Source organism: Acinonyx jubatus, chromosome C2 (genome assembly GCF_027475565.1).
Source record: "Acinonyx jubatus isolate Ajub_Pintada_27869175 chromosome C2, VMU_Ajub_asm_v1.0, whole genome shotgun sequence".
NCBI lineage: Eukaryota > Metazoa > Chordata > Mammalia > Carnivora > Felidae > Acinonyx > Acinonyx jubatus.
Genome location: NC_069384.1, coordinates 113207250 through 113227000, shown reverse-complemented (window position 1 = coordinate 113227000; position 19751 = coordinate 113207250). Strand labels below are relative to the sequence as shown.

Genomic DNA, 19751 nt, shown 5'->3' with positions numbered 1-19751 from the left:
ACTTCACAAGAACAGACACTTATACATCTTTTCTTCACTGTTGTATTTATACTTGTCTAATGAATAAAGAAAGAGGTGACATTGGACTTGTCTTATGCTATAATGGCATGTAATGAACCAAATAAAGCCTGAAGCAAGTTAGTGTGTTTCACATTTTGGTTAAAGTGCTTTCTTTTTGTTTTTGTTTGTTTTGCTCATTCATAACCAGACCTGCAGGTATCTCTGAATTCGCATGACTATAGTTCTAGTACAGGACACTCAATTGCAAACAACAAACAAGCCAACACGACATGTAGGCTACAGAGAGATGACAAAAAGTTTAACTGCAGAGCTGTTATGGAAGTCATTCCCTTTTTAGTCTGATTTTTCAGCCATCTTTAAAAGGATCATAACTTAAAAAGAGACATCTCGAGGATTCTACTGTGTGGAAGTGGGAGAAACCACAGTCTACTCTTCATTTGTCACACCCCCCACCCTCAACAAGCAGGAAATGGACCTGTCTGGCCCATACTTAGCTAATAGTGGCCCAGACATGCTCTTCAAGGGAAGGAAGGGAACTTGGGAGGCTTAGAGAAGGAATGAGTTCATCACCCAACATAGGGTTGAAAACCAAAATGACTGACATGAATTGATTCCATAGAGACTTGTCTTGACTTTAAAGAAGTTCACCTTGAGCATCAGGCTGCATGAAGAGTGTAAGACTTGTTTGAGGGAAGAGGTTTCCTGTGTCTCTTCTTTCTCCTTTTGACAGATATGTGTTTCCTGTAAAGTAAATCCCGTGTACATCAGCCTCATTTCCAGCGCTGAATAAGTACCACACGACTGACTCTCCTTTGCACATACTGAGACCAGGCTGATTCCCATACATGAATCCATTCATGGCTGTAAAATTTGGGAAATAATATTTGGAAAGTGGTTTATCTGATGTCCCACTACACGGTGATCTCCCAGATTTTCCAGAGCGAACTCTGTTTATTTAATTTTTGAAGACCCATTCACGCCTGCCCACCTCTTTATGTGTCTGGAGTGTCTCTGAGACTTCTTGTTAGACGCAGCACTCCCAGAGTAGTCCCTGGCTGGAAGGAGAAGAGCTGAAGACAGAATCCTTGAAGTTTTGCACTGCTCTTCCCCACTAACTACTTCTTAGTCCTCTCAAGAGTCATATGTGTGAGCTCTCAAATGTATGAATAATTACAGCTGTTCCTGGGCACCGTAGACTGAGAATGTTGTTGCTGCTCTAGGATGGAAAAGTCTCTGATTCATCTTGAATAACAGGGGAGAGTAAATGCAGGAGGTTTTCTCTCACGGCTATTACTAATAGATGATACTCTCAACTCCTCCAAAATGTAAAATTGCAAACTCAAAAGGAATATCTTAATGAGTATAGATAGTACTGACTCAAAAAAAACAAAACAAAACAAAACCACCAGTATCAGTTTGTAACGCAACTTTACATTTGTTTCTTCTGACTACAGTGATTTTCACATGTAGTCTGTTAGCAGTGTGGGCATTCTGAATAATTAACTCACTATCTAAACCTCTAGAATTACACTGGGAGCTAAAAGGAAAATCTGATGCTAGGTTTCAATTAAATAAAAATTTTTGGAGGTTGCCCTGAGCATTAAAAAAAATGGTTTTAACAATTTTGAAAAACTCCCAGGGAACTCTAATTTATAGTCATTGGTAAGAATCATTAAAGTTCATTTTCAAGAGAGGTTGTATCTTTCTTCATATTGAATAATAAAATGAGGCTGTCATTATGAAGCCACAGATGAGAAAAGCATCTAACCCAGTAGTTCTCGTTTAAGCAACTATCATAATGATGGAGAGGGTTTGTTAAATAGATTGCTGGCCCCACCCATAAAGTTTCTGTCAGTAGGTAGGAGTTGGGGCCCAAGAATTTGCATTTCTAACACGTCCCTGGGTGATGCTGAAGCTGCTGATCCAAGGGCTACATTTTAAGAACCATGCATCTAATTGATATATTTTGCAGGTTTCATTATTCTAAATTAAGCAAAATGAGGAATAACTGACCGATAGCTTAAATATCAATATTACCCTCAGAGTTGTACATAATCATTTATTTAAAATTAACCAATGGGCAAAGCTATTAGCATTTTGGTTTAATTAAAAGCACTACATGGGCAGTACTGAAATAACTTAATATTGATGGATGATGTATACTTACAGTGCATCTTATTAGATTCCTGAAAGTCTTCATCTTCCTTATCTACCAGGTGAGGTGCAGTTGTAAACATTCTAATATTATCATCTAGGAGTAAACTTTCATTCTCATCAAACACTGTGGGAAATAAATAGAACTCCTTGTCTACATCTTTCTGTAAATTGAAACAAGAACAAGGAAGTGAAAATAGGATAAGCGAAGCAGAAAGACTTGCATGTACACAATACTATTTGTACACAAATTCACTCAAGGAAGGATAAGAAGTTTCCATTCTTCTTTGTAGATGGGGCTCATGAAAGACTCCAGCTGACCACCAGAATTTTCATCAGCATCTATGCAGATTTTTGGTTCAACATGATGTAAGCCTCTCTGGGTGCATAAAAGTTCTGACTCTTCCTGCCCATACCAAGTAAACACACCAAAAACAATTATTAAAATAGGGGCAATATGAGCCTGTGCCAGAAATTAGGGAAGTGACATCCGCATACATGAAAACTTGAAGAATTTCTGTAAGGCAGAGCAGGGGAAGCAGGTAGAGGGAGGAACCGTCTGAAATGAAGAAATAGAGTGCCAAATGAGCTGGAACAGGAATTCAATCTCAGTCATCTGGACAAACATTCTCACTTCCTTTCCCCTTGTCCCTGGTGAAAAATAAGCAAGCAGAAATGCTATCTGGTCTATGAAATGTCCCAGTAGTTAAGAAGAAGGCAATTAGTCTAAGAAATCAAAGCATACGAGCCCCTGAAAACAGGATACTCCCTCAAATAAGAGAAACTTTAGAGATTATTGCATGTCTTTTTTCTGAGATAGTTTTTTTTTTCAGATAAAAAACATGATTATAAAATTTTTAAAATCCAACTAAAGCAGAGACCTGAAGGTTAGATCCTACAGAAAACTGAATCAATGATGGAAATAATGTTAAGAAAGGTCCCATGAATCAGAACAAAAAGATTCAAAGGTATACACAGTAATGATTTCAGAAAGAGATACATTATAAAGGGGAAAACATAATGATAATAAACAATAGTAGGAATGTTTACCACCATAAAAAGAAAAGACTAGAATATTCAGATTCAAAGTCTTCACTGAAAACAAGGCAAAAGCAGTTAGAGATCTGTGCTTTAAAATATTCTGGCAAAATTTTTGAATTTCAGGCATAGACAATTTCTACAGTAATTCATTTTAAAAGTGTTATCACAAACACTGGACGTCTCTAGTACAATAAATGTCAGAAGAAGATTGAGTAGCATTTATATTTTTGAGGGAAAATATTATGATATGAAAGTTCTATATTTGGCAAAGAACAACAAAAATACATTCTTGGGTCTCGGTTGAGCAACCAATTCTTGATTTTGCCTAGGGTTATGATCCCAGGGTCCTGTGATCTAGCTCTGCGTTGGGCTCCATGCTCAGCATGGAGCCTGCTCGAGATTTTCTCTCTCTCTCTCTGCCTCTCCCCTGCTCTTTCTTACTAAAACAAAATTTAAAAAACTATTAAAAACACATTCTCAGATATGTAGGGATTCCAGATGAGGACTTCTATGATCACTTGAATTCTGATCTACAGAAAAAACTTCAGGGGCACCTGGGGGGCTTAGTTGGTTAGGTGTCTGACTTCAGCTCAGGTCATGATCTCATGGTTCATGGGTTCAAGCCCCGCAGACAGCTGTGTGCTGACAGCTAAGAGCCTGGAGCCTACTTCAGATTCTGTGTCTCCCTCTGTCTCTGCCCCTTTCCTGCTTGTGCTTTCTCTCTCTCTGTCTCTCAAAAATAAATAAACTTTTAAAAAAAAGAAAAAGAAAAAGAAAACAACTTCAGTGAGAAGTTTACAGGTCATGTTTTCTGGTCATGATGAAACAAAACTAAAAAATACTAATAAAAGGACAAAAAGTTAACAAAATTAAAAAGATCATATTTGATCCAAATTACTCTTAGATAAAAGAGGAAGAAAAAATGAATTACTAAATATTTAGTAAGCAATGTCCATGAGAACAAGGATAATGTATGGAATATAACTAAATATGCAAACTGAAAGTCTGAAATGCTTTTTAAGTAAAACCAAATAAAAATAAATGTTTACGAATATCTGAAAATTTTAGAGAAATAAAATGGGAAAAGAAAATAGGAATTAATAAAGGCAAAAGCAGAACTGTTTAATAAATTAGAGCACAAATTAAAATGGTTAAACCTAAAAATGTATTCTTTGAAAAGACTAATAAAACACACAAACCTCTGGCAAGTCTAATAAAAAAAATTGGGAGACAACCCAGATATACCACATTAGTAATGAGAAAGGACTATAACCATATATATGGGGGAAGGAAAAAAGATCATTACATACAATAAATGTGATAAGTTGATTTAGAACAAGGTAACTGAATGGACCAATATCCGTGGGTCAAATAAAAATGTGATTAAAACATAAACAAACAAAAAAACAAAAAAGAAAATCCTAACTACTTCTTTTTAAAAGTCACATACTCGAAAAAATTTTACAGGCAATTTCTTTCAAATCTAAGGATCAGGTAATCGCTATTTATTTAAACAGTTGCAAAATACTAAAAACATGGAAATAGTCCCAATTTATTTAATTAAGATAGTATAAACATGATATAATAACTAAAAAAGCAAACAAAATGCAAAATAATGTCACTTATTGTTTAGGAGAGAAATTGAAAATAAATTACTACCAATTTACTACAGAAATATACTGAAAAAAAATTAAAAACCACAGTGCTCAATGTTTCTCCCAAGAAATGCAAGACTGGTTCAATATTAGGAAATCTTTAATGTAGTTGGTCAGGCTTATAGGTCAAAGGAGAAAAGATACATAATAATTTCAAAGAAATCTAAAAAAATTTTTAATAAAATTTGATATTTTGACCCTAGCTATTCCCTCTGCTTTCCCTCAGATCCTTGCAAGTCTATCTCCTTGAAATTTAGATCTCCTACCTCAAATATTACATCCACCCTATCTAAACTCGGATTCCTGTTCACTATCACATTACCCTAAATAGAAATTCCATGTTCATGAATAGGAAGACCCAACACTGCCAAGTTGCCAGTTCTTCCCAATTTGATCTATAGAGTCAATGCAATTCCAATAAAAATACCAGAAAATTATTTGTAGGTATCAACAAAGTGATTCTAAAGTTTATATGGAGAGGCAAAAGACCCAAAATAGCCAACACAATATTGAAGAATAAGACTGAAAGACTGACATTGTCCAACTTCAAAAATGTCTACAATACTATAGCAATCAAGACATTGTGGCACTGGGGCACCTGGGTGGTTCAGCTGGTTAAGTGTCTGACTCTTGATTTTGGCTCAGGTCATGGTCTCATGGTTCATGAGATCAAGCCTCATATCAAGCCCCATGTTGAGCTTCACTTTATGCTATGCACTGACAGTGTAGATCTTTCTTGGGATTTCTCTCTCCTTCTCTCTCTTCCCCTCCCTGGCTTGCATATGCTCTCTCTCTCTCTCTCCCAAAACAAATAAACATTAAAAAAAAAAAAGACAGTGTGGCAATTGGCAAAAGAATAGAACAATAAATCAGACTAGAAGTAAACTCACAGTCAACTGATCTTTGACAAAAGAGCAAAGGCAATACAAACAAAGATAGTCTTTGGAACAAATGGTGATATAACAACTGGACATCTACATGCTAGAAAATAAACCTAGACACAGATCTTATGCTCTTCACAAAAATTAACTCAAAATGGATCACAGACCTAAATGTAAAAGGCAAAATAATAAAGCTCCTAAACAATAGCATGAGAGAAAATCTAGATGACCTTGGTTGTAACTTTTTAGATACAACACCAAAGGCACAATCTATATAAAAGAAATAATTGATACTGGACTTCATTAAAATTATAATTTATGCTCTATAGAAGATAATTTCAATAGAATCAAGAAAACAAGCCACAGACTGGGAGATAATATTTGCAAAAGACACATCTGATAAAGAACTGTTATGAAAAATATCAAGGAACTTTTAAAACTTCAACATTAAGAAAACAAACAACCCAATTAACCAATAGGCAAAACACCTTAACAGACACCTCACCAAATAAGATACACAGATGGAAAATAAGCATATGAAAAGATGCTCTACTTCATATATCATTAAGGAAATGCAAATTAAAACAACAATGGGATATCACCACACACCTATCAGAATGACCAAAATCTGGAACATTGGCAACACCAAATACTGGCAAATATGTGAAACAACAGGAACTTCCATTCATTTCCACCAGGAATACAAAATGGGATAGCCATTTTGGAAGACATTTTGTGATCTCTTATAAAACTAAATACACTTTTACCATATGATCCAGCAATTAGGCTCTTTGATATTTACCCAAAGGGGTTGAAAACTTATGTCTACACAAAAACCTGCACGTGAGTGTTTATGGCATCTTTGTGCAAAATTGCCAAAACTTGGAAGTAACCAAGATGTTCTTCAGTAGGTGAATGGATAAATAATCTGTGGTACATCCACACAGTGGAATATTATTTAGCACTAAAAAGAAATGAGCTATTAAGCCATGAAAAGACTTGGAGGAAACTAAAATGTCTTTTACCAAGTGAAAGAGGTCAATCTGAAAAACCATATACTGTATGATTCCAACTAAATAACATTCTGGAAAAAGGTAAAACTATAAAGACATTAAAAAGAACAGTGGTTACCAGGGGTTGGGATTGGCATTAAGGGATAAATAGGTAGAACACATGGTTTTTAGGGCAGTGAAGATAGTCTACATGATATCGTAATGGTGGATACTTGTCATTATCCATTTGTCTACACTCATGGAATGTAAACACCAAGAGTGAACCCTAAAGTAAACTATGGACTTTGGATGATAACAATGTGTCAGTGTAGGTTCATCAATTGTAACACATGCACCACTCTGTTGGAAATGTTGGTATTGGAGGAGGGTGTGGGGGATGGGTAGGGAACATGTGGGAAATCTCTGCACTATTATTACTTATTTTATTTTATTTTATTTTATTTGAGAGAGAGAGAGAGAGAGAGAGAGAGAGAGAGTATGTGTGTGTGCAGGGAAGAGAGGCAGAGGGAGAGAGAGAGAAAATCTTAAGTAGGCTGGGATCACGACCTGTGCCAAAATCAAGAGTAAGACCCTCAACTGACTGAGCCAACCAGATGCCCTTCTGTACTTTATTTTTAATTTTGCTATTAACCTTAAAGTGTTCTAAAAATTGATTTTAAAAGCAAGATGGCAGAATAGCATGAACTTTTTGCATCTCTCACCCCTGAAATGCAGCCAGATCAACACTAAACCATCCTGCACACCTAGAAAACTGATTTGAGGATTAACACAACAATCTGCACAACCAGAACCACAGAACTCAGCAGGTATGCAGTGCAGAGAGGTGAACTGGGGGAGAAAGAAGCTGCAGAGGACAGGGAGCTGTTTTTGCTTGCAGAGAAAGGACAGATGGGGGAGAATACAAGAAAAGCACCCCCCCCTCCAAAAGAAGCTGGAGAGAAAGTGGAAAAGTGAAAACATCTTCAGGGACTGAACTAAAAAGGGAGAAAGGAGAAAGCAAAGGGTTTAAATTCCATTAAGACTCTATACACAAGGGGAGCACAGAGTCTGAAACTCTGAAGCTTGATACCTGGTGGATCTCTGGTAGGAGGGGCAAATCTCCAGAAGCAGAGAGTGAGGTCTTTGGGGTCCTCAGGCCACATGGGGGGGAGAGGGTGGTTCCGTTGCTGGGAGGACATTTGGTAGAGGCTGTGTGACCTCCTCACAGGCAAAGGGCTCAGAGGACCCCTGAGAACAACCACATTCACTGGTGTTGGCACAAGGATGTTAAGGGGGAAGCATGGCACCAGATGTATGTTGTGATTTTCCATAATATCTGAAATACGGCTGCTACAAGATTGCAGAAACGTTTTCTGGGGTGGGCTGGTACCTAACCGCAGTCTAGGCATCAGCAACAGCAGCAGCAAGGTCTTGGGAACATTCCTGGGTGTGGGCAGGCATCCAGCCACTGCTCAGTGAGACCTTCCCCCAGAGGTCTGAGTGGGTCAAAGCCACAGTCCCTCAGAAGTGAGGGATTGGAAAACACAGCCCCAAATGATATAAAACTTAGGAGGGAGTTGCTGCCTGGCAGCATAACGACTTGGTCACAGATAAGTGTAGAATTAGGGAGGAGATGGAAGCAGAAGACAAAGGAGGGGTGCTTGACTGCAAGTCAGTGAGAGCACAAAGTTCTGATACTAGAGACTGGGTACATGGGTGACACCATTTTCACTGCTCCTGCGCATGTGTATACACGCCTACACTAACCACAACAATCCACCCCAGTAAGCTAAGCAGCGCCATCTAGTGGAAAATGGAGCCATTACACTAAACCCCGCCCAACTGGGCCAACAGCTCTTTTGAAAAACACAAGTCTCTCCACCTGCTTAGAGTATAAAGTGTTTCCTGGCTTGATTTCTATGTTCCCATAGAATGTAATTTACATCCCCAGATGTAATTTCAATTGTATTTCATTCTGCTCACTGGTCCTTTTATTCAATAATTTTTTTCTTTTTCTTTTCTTATTCTTGAATACAGAAGGAAAATTTTTTTATTTTCCATTTTTATTAAAATTTGTTTCTTTAATTTTTTTCTACTATATTTTTTACTTTTTGTAAATTTTTAAAATTCAATTTACTTTCAACATTTCATTTTATTCTATTTTATTGTATTCATTTTTCAAATTTTCAAATGTTTTCCTTTTTTTCCTTTTTTTCTTCTTTCCTTTTTTCCCTCTAATTTATCAAGCTTCTTTCAACAACCAGATCAAAACACACATAGGATGTAGCATAATTTATTTGATTTGTGTTGTTTTTAATTTTTAATTTTAGTATTTTTAACTTTATTAATTTATTTTCTTCCTTCAAAATGAGGAAATGAAGGAATTCACCCCAAAATAAACAACAGGAAGAAATGACAGCCAGGGACTTAACCAACACAGATACAAGAAAGATGTCTGAACCAGAATTTAGAATCATGATAAGAATACTAGATGGGGTTGAAAATAGATTAGAGTCCCTTTCTGCAGAGGTAAAAGAAGTAAAAGCTAGTCAGGATGAAATAAAAAATGCTATAACTGACCTGCAATCTCAAATGGATGCTACAGTGGCAAGAATTGATGAAGCAGGGCAGGGAATCAGTGATACAGGGGACAAACTTATGGAGAATAATGAGGCAGAAAAAAAGATGGAGACTAAGGCAAAAGAGCACAAAATAATAATTAGAGAACTCAGTGACTCATTAAAAAGAAATAACATCAGAATCATAGGGGTACCAGAAGATGAAGAGAGACAAAAAGGGGTAGAAATTTCATGTGAGCAAATCATAGCAGAAAACTTTCCTAACCTGGGGAAAGACAAAGACATCAAAATCCAGGAAGCACAGAGGACTTCCATAAGGTACAACAAAAACGACCATCAGCAGGCATATCATAGTCACATTCACAAAAGACTCAGGCTTGGAAAGAATGATGAAAGTAGCAAGGGAAAAAAAGTCCTTAACCTACAAGGGAAGGCAGATCAGGTTTGCAGCAGGACTATCCACAGAAACTTGGCAGGGCAGAAAGGAATGGCAGAATATATTAAATGTACTGAACCAGAAAAATATGCAGCCAAGAATTCTTTCTCCAGCAAGGCTGTCATTCCAAATAGAAGGAGAGATTAAAAGTTTCCCAGACAAATAAAACTTAAAGGAGTTCATGACCACTAAACTAGCCCTGCAAGAAATTATAAGGGGGACTCTCTGAGGGGACAAAAGACAAAACAAAACAAAAACAAAACAAAACAAACCCACCCCCAAAAAACCCAAAAAAACCTGAAAAGACCAAAAGCAACAAAGACTACAAAGGACCAGAGAACACCACCAGAAACTCCAACTCTACAAGCAACATAATGGCAATAAATTCATATCTTCAGTACTCACTCTAAATGTCAATGATCTAAATGCTCCAGTCAAAAGACATAGGGTAACAGAATGGACAAGAAAACAAGATCCATCTATATGCTGTTTACAAGAGACCCATTTTAGACCTAAAGTCACCTTCAGACTGAAAATAAGGGATGGAAAACCATCTATCATGCTAATGGTCGACAAAAGAAAGCTGGAGTAGCCATATTTTATCAGACAATCTAGACTTTAAAATAAAGACTGTAACAAGAGATGAAGAAGGGCATTATATCATAGTTAAGGGGTCTATCCACCAAGAAGACCTAACAATTGTAAACATTTATGCTCCAAATGTGGTACACCCAAATACATAAATCAATTAATCACAAACATGAAGAAACTCACTGATAATAATACCATAATAGTAGGGGACTTCAACATCCCATGTACAACATTGAACAGACCATCTAAACAGAAAATCAACAAGGAAACAATGGCTTTGAATGACACACTGGACCAGATGGACTGAACAGATATATTCGGAACATTTCATCCTAAAGCAGCAGAATACACATTCTTCTCCAGTGCACATGGAACATTCTCCAGAATAGATCACATACTGGGACACAAATCAGCCCTCAACAGGTACAAAAAGATCAAGATCATACTGTGCATATTTTCAGACCACAATGCTATGAAACTCGAAATCAACCACAAGAAAAAATTTGGAAAGGTAACAAATAGTTGGAGACTAAGGAACATCCTACTAAAGAATGAATGGGCTAACCAAGAAGTTAATGAGGAACTAAAAAGTACATGGAAGCCAATGAAAATGATAACACCACAGCCCAAACCTCTGAGATGCAGCAAAGGCGGTCATAAGAGGGAAGTATATAGCAACCCAGGGCTTCCTAAAGAAGGAAGAAAGCTCTCAGATATACAACCTAACCTTACACCTTAAAGAGCTGGAAAAAGAACAGAAAATAAAGCCCTAAACCAGAAGAAGGCAAGAAATAATAAAGATTAGAGCAGAAATCAATGCTATCGAAACCAAAAATACAGAACAGATCAATGAAATCAGGAGCTGGTTCTTTGAAAGAATTAACAAAATTGACAAACTCCTACCCAGTTTGATCAAAAAGAAAAAGGAAAGGACCCAAATAAATAAAATCAAAATGAGAGAGGAGAGATCACAACCAACACTGTAGAAATACATACAATAATAAGAGAATATTATGAGCAATTATATGCCAATAAAATGGGCAATCTGGAATAAATGAACAAATTCCTAGAAACATATAAACTTCCAAAACTGAAACAGTAAAAAAAAAAATAGAAAATTTGAACAAACCCATAACCAGGAAAGAAATTTAATTAGTAATCAAAAATCTCACAAAAAACAAGAGTCCAGGGCCAGATGGCTTTCCAGGGAAATTCCAGCAAGCATTTAAAGAAGACTTAACACCTATTCTTTTGAAGCTGTTCCAAAAAACAGAAATGGAAGGAAAATTTCCAAACTCTTTCTATGAAGCCAGCATTACCTTGATTCCAAAACCAGACAAAGACCCCACTAAAAAGGAGAACTACATGTCACAAAAACAGACACTCAGATCAATGGAACAGCATAGAGAACCCAGAAAAGGATCCACAAACATATGGCTAACTAATCTTTGACAAAACAGGAAAGAATATCTAATGGAATAAAGACAGTCTCTTTAGCAAATGGTGTTGGGAAAACTGGACAACGACATGCAGAAAAATAAACCTGGACCACTTTCTTACACCAGACACAAAAATAAACTCAAAATAGATGAAAGACCTAAAGGTAAGACAGGAAGCCATCAAAATCCTCAAAGAGAAAGCAAGCAAACACCTCTCTGATCTTAGCTGCAGCAACTTCTTACTCAGCATGTCTCCAGAGGCAAGGGAAACAAAAGCAAAAATGAATTACTGGGACCTCACGAAAATAAAAAGCTTCTGCACAGCCAAGGAAACAATCAGCAAAACTGAAAGGCAACCGACGGAATGGGAGAAGATATGTGCAAATGACATATCAGAAAACAGGTTAGTATCTAAAATCTGTAAAGAATTCTCAAACTCAACACTCAAAAACAAATAATCCAGTGAAGAAATGGGCAAAAGATATGAATAGACACTTCTCCCAAGAAGACATCCAGATGGCTACCAGACCCATGAAAAAATGTTCAACATCACTCTTTATCAGGGAAATACAAATCAAAACCACAATGAGATACCACCTCACACCTAATGTCAGAACGGCTAACATTAACAACTCAGGCAACAACAGATGTTGGCGAGGATGCAGAGAAAGAGGATCTCTTTTGCCCTGCTGGTGGGAATGAAAACTGGGGCAGCCACTCTGGAAAACAGTATGGATCTTCCTCAAAAAATTAAAACTAGAACTACCCTACGACCCAGCAATTTCACTACTAGGTATTTACCTAAGGGATACAGGTATGCTGTTTTGAAAGGGCACACGCACCCCAATGTTTATAACAGCACTATCAACAATAGCTAAAGTATGGAAAGAGCCAAAATGTCCATCACTGTATATGTATGTATATGTATGTGTGTGTGTGTGTGTGTATAGATAGATAGATAGATACAGTGGAGTATTACTTGGCAATCAAAAAGAATGAAATCTTGCCATTTGCAACTACGTGGATAGAACTAGAGGGTATTATGCTAAGCAAAATTAGTCAGAGAAAAACAAATATCATATGACTTCACTCACATGAGGACTTTAAGACACAGAACAGATGAACACAAGGGAAGGCAAGCAAAAATAATATAAAAACATGGAGGGGGACAAAACATAAAAGACTCTTAAATACAGAGAACAGAGCATTACTGGAAGGGTTGTGGAAGGTGGGATAGGCTAAATGGGTAAGGGAAATTAAGGAATCTAGTCCTGAAATCATTGTTGCACTATATGCTAACTAACTTGGATGTAAATTACACAATAAATTTAAAAAAAAGAGAAAAATGTTCTAAAAAATCAAGCTGACAAAAGAATAATGGAAAACAAATGGTTTCCATTATGGTTTATTAACCATAAGGTAAAAACCATAAAGCTAAAACCATAAAGCTAAAAAATAAGAGGTAAGGGAATAGATGAGAGTGGAGAAAGGATAGGCTAGACTTTGTTGAATATGCATCTTTTTGTAGATCTGATGTTGGAACCAGGTGAATATGTTACATATTTATAAAATAATATTGTAATTATTATTCCTAAAAGACAATTCCTAAAAGAAATAGAAGTAAAATAAATTAAATAAACCTGTGTATCTGGTGGGTGGCAAAACTATGCAGAGAAGAACTATTTCAAGCAACTTTAACTGTCATTTGACTGAACATTTCCAGTGGGATCTATTTGAAGGACAAAAAAGGGCAGCAAACAAATCTTAAATTGTTTTCAGTAATTATATTGTTGGTTCTGGTATTGTAACTGTGATTCTGAGGCTGTGGTAGGTATATTGTATGATGAATTGAGTGAATATTTATCTTGTTATCATTGAGAACTAAGATTTTTCAGTACAGCTAAAGGGAGATACACATGTAAGATTAATAAGGTTAAGTGAAAAAAAAAACACACACAAAAAGAATCTTTAGACCTGAATTTGAATAAAACGTATCAGTATAAACTCATGATGAATTTTATCTTAAACTTTCCCCCCAGTTCTGCCCATTGAAAAGGCCTTTAGAAACAATGATTAGGCCAATAGAAATTAGCACCCATAAGTGTTCAGATTATGGTTCAAAAAATAATTTCTTACCCAAAGAACTACGGCTTTTTGGGAGAAATGGCTGATCCCAGGTCTGGCTCAGAAAATGTGCAATATGAACCTTAAATAGCCTTTTATACTAGAAATCAAGGAAGCTGCAAAGACTATGAAGTTCATGTAAAAATCAAGGAGTCAACCTGAACAAATCCCCTCAGGGGCAAAAAATAGGATATTTTGGGCATCAGTAGGGATAATGGCAATGAATTCAAACACACCAAATATACTTAAATATGTGAGCTCACAATAGTACTCAAAAAGAAAAGAGGGGCACCTGGGGTGGCTCAGTCATTTAAGTGTCTGACTTCAGCTCAGGTCATGACGTCATGGTTCATGAGTTCTAGCCCTGCATCAGGCTCTATGCTGACCACTCAGGCCTGGAGCCTGCTTCAGATTCTGTGTCTACCTCTCTCTGTGCCCCTCCCCTGCTCATGCTCGCTCTCTCTCTCTCTCTCTCTCTCTCAAATAAATAAGCATCAAAAACATTTTTTTTAAAAAGAAAAGAAATTATGAAGAATCTTTGAAATATGCTAGTGGAGAACTATTACTTTGAAAACTTGTAAATAAAGGGAAAGAATCAAACATTGGTCATTCCTTGCTTATATGATATGAACCTCAGGCTAACCAAACAATCCATTAAGGGAAATTCCCACTTATGGAGGTGTACTGGCTAATAAATAAAGAAGAATGATGGGTGGGTGGCACCCACCATAGAATAGTAAAATAGAATTTTACTATTGTGCAACCCCTGTTGGCTTATGAATCTAGGAAATGGTTGTCAGTAGCTGACAATATTCCCAACTGAGAGACAATTACATATTATATACCCCCTGATGGAAGTACACAGTAGCACACTTGGAAGTTGTATTGGAAAAAAAAATCTAACCTGAATCTGATCAAGCCTGTTGACCTAGCCACTGATTTATATGAAATTGAGAGAAAGAGAAACAAACATGCTACAGGAATGCAATCAGTAAAATCTAGGCATGAGAAACTGCCGTAAGATAAATACCCTTGCAACAGAAAAAATGCAAGGAAATAATCTTGAGAAACATAACAACTGATTGCAATGTGTGTAATTATGTGGGTACTGATTCAGACAACAAAATTGAAATAATTAAGAGGCAACTGGGGAAATATGAATACATTGATTGGAAATTTGATAAAATTTCATAAAAAAATTGATAATACTAAGAGGTTATTACGATGACGATTTTAAGGTATGACAATTATATTGAAGGCATTTTTAAGAGGGTACTTATCTTTTAAAGGTTCATAGTAAAATACTTAGTTGAGAGATAAAAATATGATGGAGTTATATTTCTATTTCCTGGTCAAATGGCCATTTCCTTCTTTCCAAAAAATGTTTTAAGCAATATTTTCTTCAGTGAATGTTGAGTGACCTATTACCATTTTTTTAATTTGTGTGTTGAAGTCTAAATATATCATAAAAGACCTTGGATTCCAAAGAAAGTTTTTTTCCGGCTCTTGAAATAATCATGTTAGCCAGAGAAACTCCGCATAGTACAGCTCTCATGAGCCTGAGAAAAATTTATACTGAACACCATATGTAAAATCCTTACTGCCTCAAAACCCAGAATTTTCCCTGTAATAATGATAGTTCAAAGGGATTGGGAAATCATTTTTATTTTCCCTGATTGGACTTACCTGTCTCCCATTTTCATGTAAACTTCCTTTCCTGCATATTTTCATTGGCCCAATAAGCCCAGTGAATATATCTTTAGTGGGATCTACAGCAGAGTAATACATCTTAGATAGACAGACAGGGTCTTTGTAAGTGGGTCCCACTTCTTTGGGCACAGTCCATTCATAGGTAAATGTTTGTTGAGGTGCCACATGGGAGGCTGAAGGAGGCACACCTGTGAGAAGTGTCACAATGGAGAGGTTAAGTATGCTTTCTAATGTGGTCATTTGAGCCACAAAGTAGACTGCATTTAGTCTAAGACAACCCACTTCTCAGTCCCTTATTATGAATTAGAATGAAATCCTCCTTTAATGGAGTTCCACTTGTGCTCCTGTGCCAGGTCACGGATGGGTGTGATTTCCTTCAGGAAGCCTCCTCTTAACCAGTCTGTGATTGGTGCCTCTACGGTCTGAATGTTTGTGTCCTCCCAGAATTCACATATTGCAACCCTAACACCCCATGTGATAGTGTTCGAAGGTGGTACCTTTGGAGGGTGATCAAGGTAATCCTAAATGGGATTAGTGCCCTTATAATAGAGATCCCACATAGCTCCCTAATCCCTGCCACCTTGTGAAAATACAATGAGAAGTCTGAGACCCAGAAAAGGGTCTTCATCCAACCATGCTGGCTCCCTGATCTTGGATTTTCAGCATCCCGAAATGTGAAAGATAAATTTCTGTTGTTTCAGTCTGTGGTATTTAGTCTGTGGTATTTCAGTCTGTGGTATTTAGTTATAGCAGCCTTAAGAGATTAGTAGAGCCCCTGAGAATGTCCCCAGCACATTTAATGTTAGATTGTGGGTATTTCCCTGCCCCCACCCCAGCACCCAATGGAACTTAACCTTCCTGAAAGGCAAGCATTGTCTCTATATTTCTATTGGCTAGAGCAACACCTGAAAATAGGAGGTAATCCATACATTTCCTATTGAATGATACTAAACTGAAAATAATTTCAGAACTGAAAGGAAACTGCAGATGATCCGGTTCAAATCTCCTGATTGTATACTTGGGGAAAGTGAGGCCAGAAAGACTTCATAACTTGCCCACAGTCATGCTGCAAGTGGTGACAAAGGCACTAGTCTTCTTCGGCCAGCCCTGACATATAAAAATACCAAAATATGTGCATAAAATGGAATATTTTGTGTTATTAAAATGATATCAACATGCTTATGATGCTAAAGAAACAAGTTCAGTACAAAATTACAATGATAAGTATATTTATATAACTGTGATCTCAACCACATTTAAAATATATAGGTACCCAGATGAAAGAGTAGAGGAACTATACAAGAATATAATACGGTTGTCTGTAGAACTATAGATAACATTGTTGGCTATATCTTTTTATATTTTTCAAATATTCAAGTATTCATCTAATCTTATAATTGCAAGAACATTTTCAAATTTAAAAATCACCCAAGGAGTACTTCAGAAATGTATAACTGATGTAATCCTAATTAGTTACTAACAGCACTGTTAAAAATCATCCAATTAAGGCAGAACAAAATTCCATAAACCAATTGGAAATGGAAGGAGAAGAGGTTAACTTGCTTCCTGCCATGATGCCTAAAAATGATACATGAGCAGTTTCCTTGGAAGATCCTGCCTTCAGTTTTTGCAGGACAGTTTTCCCTGGTGACCAGCACAGTGGGTTATTAAATATTGTTTGGTTTCAGAATGTTGTACTCACTTCCACTTGAGGGGTTGTGATGTGAGGCATAGTAGGAGCCCTCGTTGTCCTTACTGACTCTCACCCCAATGGGCTCAATACTGAGGGGATATGTTCCTTTGTTATGGAAAGTGACTCTGATCGTGTCTCCCACCTCTGCCCAAATGACAGGACCTAGGGACAAAGAGAACATTATTACCCTCCCTTGGTATATAACATACAGAGTACATAAGACAGTTGTTTTCTTTGGCTTATCCTCTGGCAGAAACCACTGGAAGCAACATTTTATTTGTGGGAAATGGAAAACCTAGTTTTTTAAAACTCCATTATCAATTTGACATGGCAAGGCTCGAAAGAGATGAGAAGGGTTTTTTGATTCGACTTTAGGTTAAGAAAATTTATTACTGTTTTTATCCAAGTCAGTTCACCGGCTTTATACATCTACAAGAAACTATTCAGTGTGTATCTATACTCTTTTCATCTTCGTCTTCGGTTGGCCAGATGGGTGACATTTGTCCCAAGAGTCAGGGGTGTTCTATAAACCTTGATCACCCTAAGAGGGTAAGTTAAATTGTCTTGGATGTGAAGAGTAACACTTTTGTGGATTTTTCTTCACCAAAATTAATATTATTACCAAATATAGAATAAAAACATAGATACATACTGCATATTTTATGTAATATATAAGATGATATTGAGAGCTTTCCATGTGCTTTTCTGAGTTTTTATGTGTATTAACTCCTTTAATCTTTACAACACTTTTATGAGGTAATGACTGTTATCATTATTACTGTTTCCATTTTACAGAAAGAAGGCAGAGCAAGCTGAGTACTTTCAAAGGTCACATGGTTAATAGGTAAGGAGTGAGGATAGTCTGAATCTAGACTTTGTATGCTCACCCATTATATTCTGCCTGAAAGCCTGAGCAAGAACAGGTCTCTGGGCTGTGGACAAGGCTCTATGACAGAGGCAGTCTCTTTCATTAATAGCCTGGATTTTATTTCTAAGGAAGTGTACCTTCAGCTAAGAACAGAGGCTAACAGCTTTGTTGTCAGTTTAAACCAAGTCATAAATACACAATTCTCCTTACCTCTTGAAGAAAAAAAACATCATTATTTGAAGCTAGCATAGTTTTTAACGATGAAGATTTACTATTGGTAATTCACGTTGGAAAATTAATTAGCTGCTACATTTAATAGTTGAATGACCTTCCACAACTCTAGTTTATACATAGAAATCATACTGCAGTTCTTGAAGTTTCTATTCTTTCTGAGGTTGGGTAGCCCAGGAGAAGAGTATAATAGTCATCGATACTCTGCATGGACTCACCCAGGATGCCAAGATGTTCCTCTTCAGGGCCCCTCTTCTTTTGATTTGTGAAGGAGGCATCTGTGTACTCACGATAAACCAGCTTTTTATAAGATCCTCCAATTCTTGTAGGACCTTGTTCAAAAAATACCTCTGAAGCACTGCCAAGAGAAAAAGGGTTTAACAGTGGAGTTGAAAACAAAACAGAAAGCAGGTATTCATATAGGATACTAACTGAAGAGAAAAATGATGACCAGCGCTCAGAGGTAATTATTATTCATTATTTATCAAATATCTAAAAAGAAGCAGATGGTACTAGGCACTTCACAGAAGGATGTTCAACTAAAGAGTGGAGACTCATGGTGTAGAGGTTTCACTTTTTCAAGTGAAGGGAAACAATTTTAAGATGGCTCGCGTCAACCCCTAATAGTTATACTATTCTACGATAGTATCTTTTTAACAAATTATAAAAGGTTTAAAAATACAATAGCTAGCTTATTGCATATGAGCACCCACCAGATACTTAGGAGCTTTCATTTATTATTTGAAACTCCCATAATAAGGTGGCAAAGTTGGCATTATTCTCCCCAGTTTACAAATGGAGAAATTATATCTCAGAGAGGTGTTTGACTTGCCAAAGTCATCCCATTCATCTCTTCTTCCATTTAACAAATGTAGAGGACACATGCTTTTTTGCCAGGAACCTTGGTATGTGCTGATGGTATAACCATAAGCAAGCTGGACCCATCTCTGTCCACATGGACTTGACAGAGAAGACAGACTGTGAGCCAATCAATGTAATAACATTGATATTAATATCAATATTATTGATTAATTGCATGTGCAATTAACATGCAATAAGCACAGGGTGTTATGGAGCAGTTTGGGGGAAGTGGTAGGAAGAGGCTCCAAAGGCTTTCCAAAGAAAATGATTTTTAAAAACTATCTAGAAGAGAAATAGAGTTAAAAAGATGAAGTATAGGGGCACCTGGGTGGCTCAGTCTGTTAAGCAACTGACTTGGCTCAGGTCAGGATCTCGCAGTTCAGTTCGAGCCCTGCTGTGCTGACAGCTCAGAGCCTGGAGCCTGCTTCAGATTCTGTGTCTCCCTCTCTCTCTGCGCCCCCCTTTTCTCTCTCTC

The 19751-nt window shown here is 36.9% G+C and overlaps 1 protein-coding gene across 2 annotated transcripts in view; it reads right to left on the bottom strand.

Moving 5' to 3' along the window:
* LOC106975216 (ceruloplasmin) overlaps nucleotides 1–19751 on the bottom strand; it is a 73386-nt gene that overhangs the window by 30513 nt on the left and 23122 nt on the right. For both annotated transcript variants that reach the window (XM_015072528.3, XM_015072529.3), the window contains exons 7-11: nucleotides 18634–18773; nucleotides 17326–17478; nucleotides 15600–15811; nucleotides 2189–2339; nucleotides 670–882 (exon numbers count right to left, since the gene is read on the bottom strand). In XM_015072528.3, the coding sequence (XP_014928014.3) occupies nucleotides 670–882; nucleotides 2189–2339; nucleotides 15600–15811; nucleotides 17326–17478; nucleotides 18634–18773 (869 nt within the window). The remainder of the gene's footprint in view (nucleotides 1–669; nucleotides 883–2188; nucleotides 2340–15599; nucleotides 15812–17325; nucleotides 17479–18633; nucleotides 18774–19751) is intronic.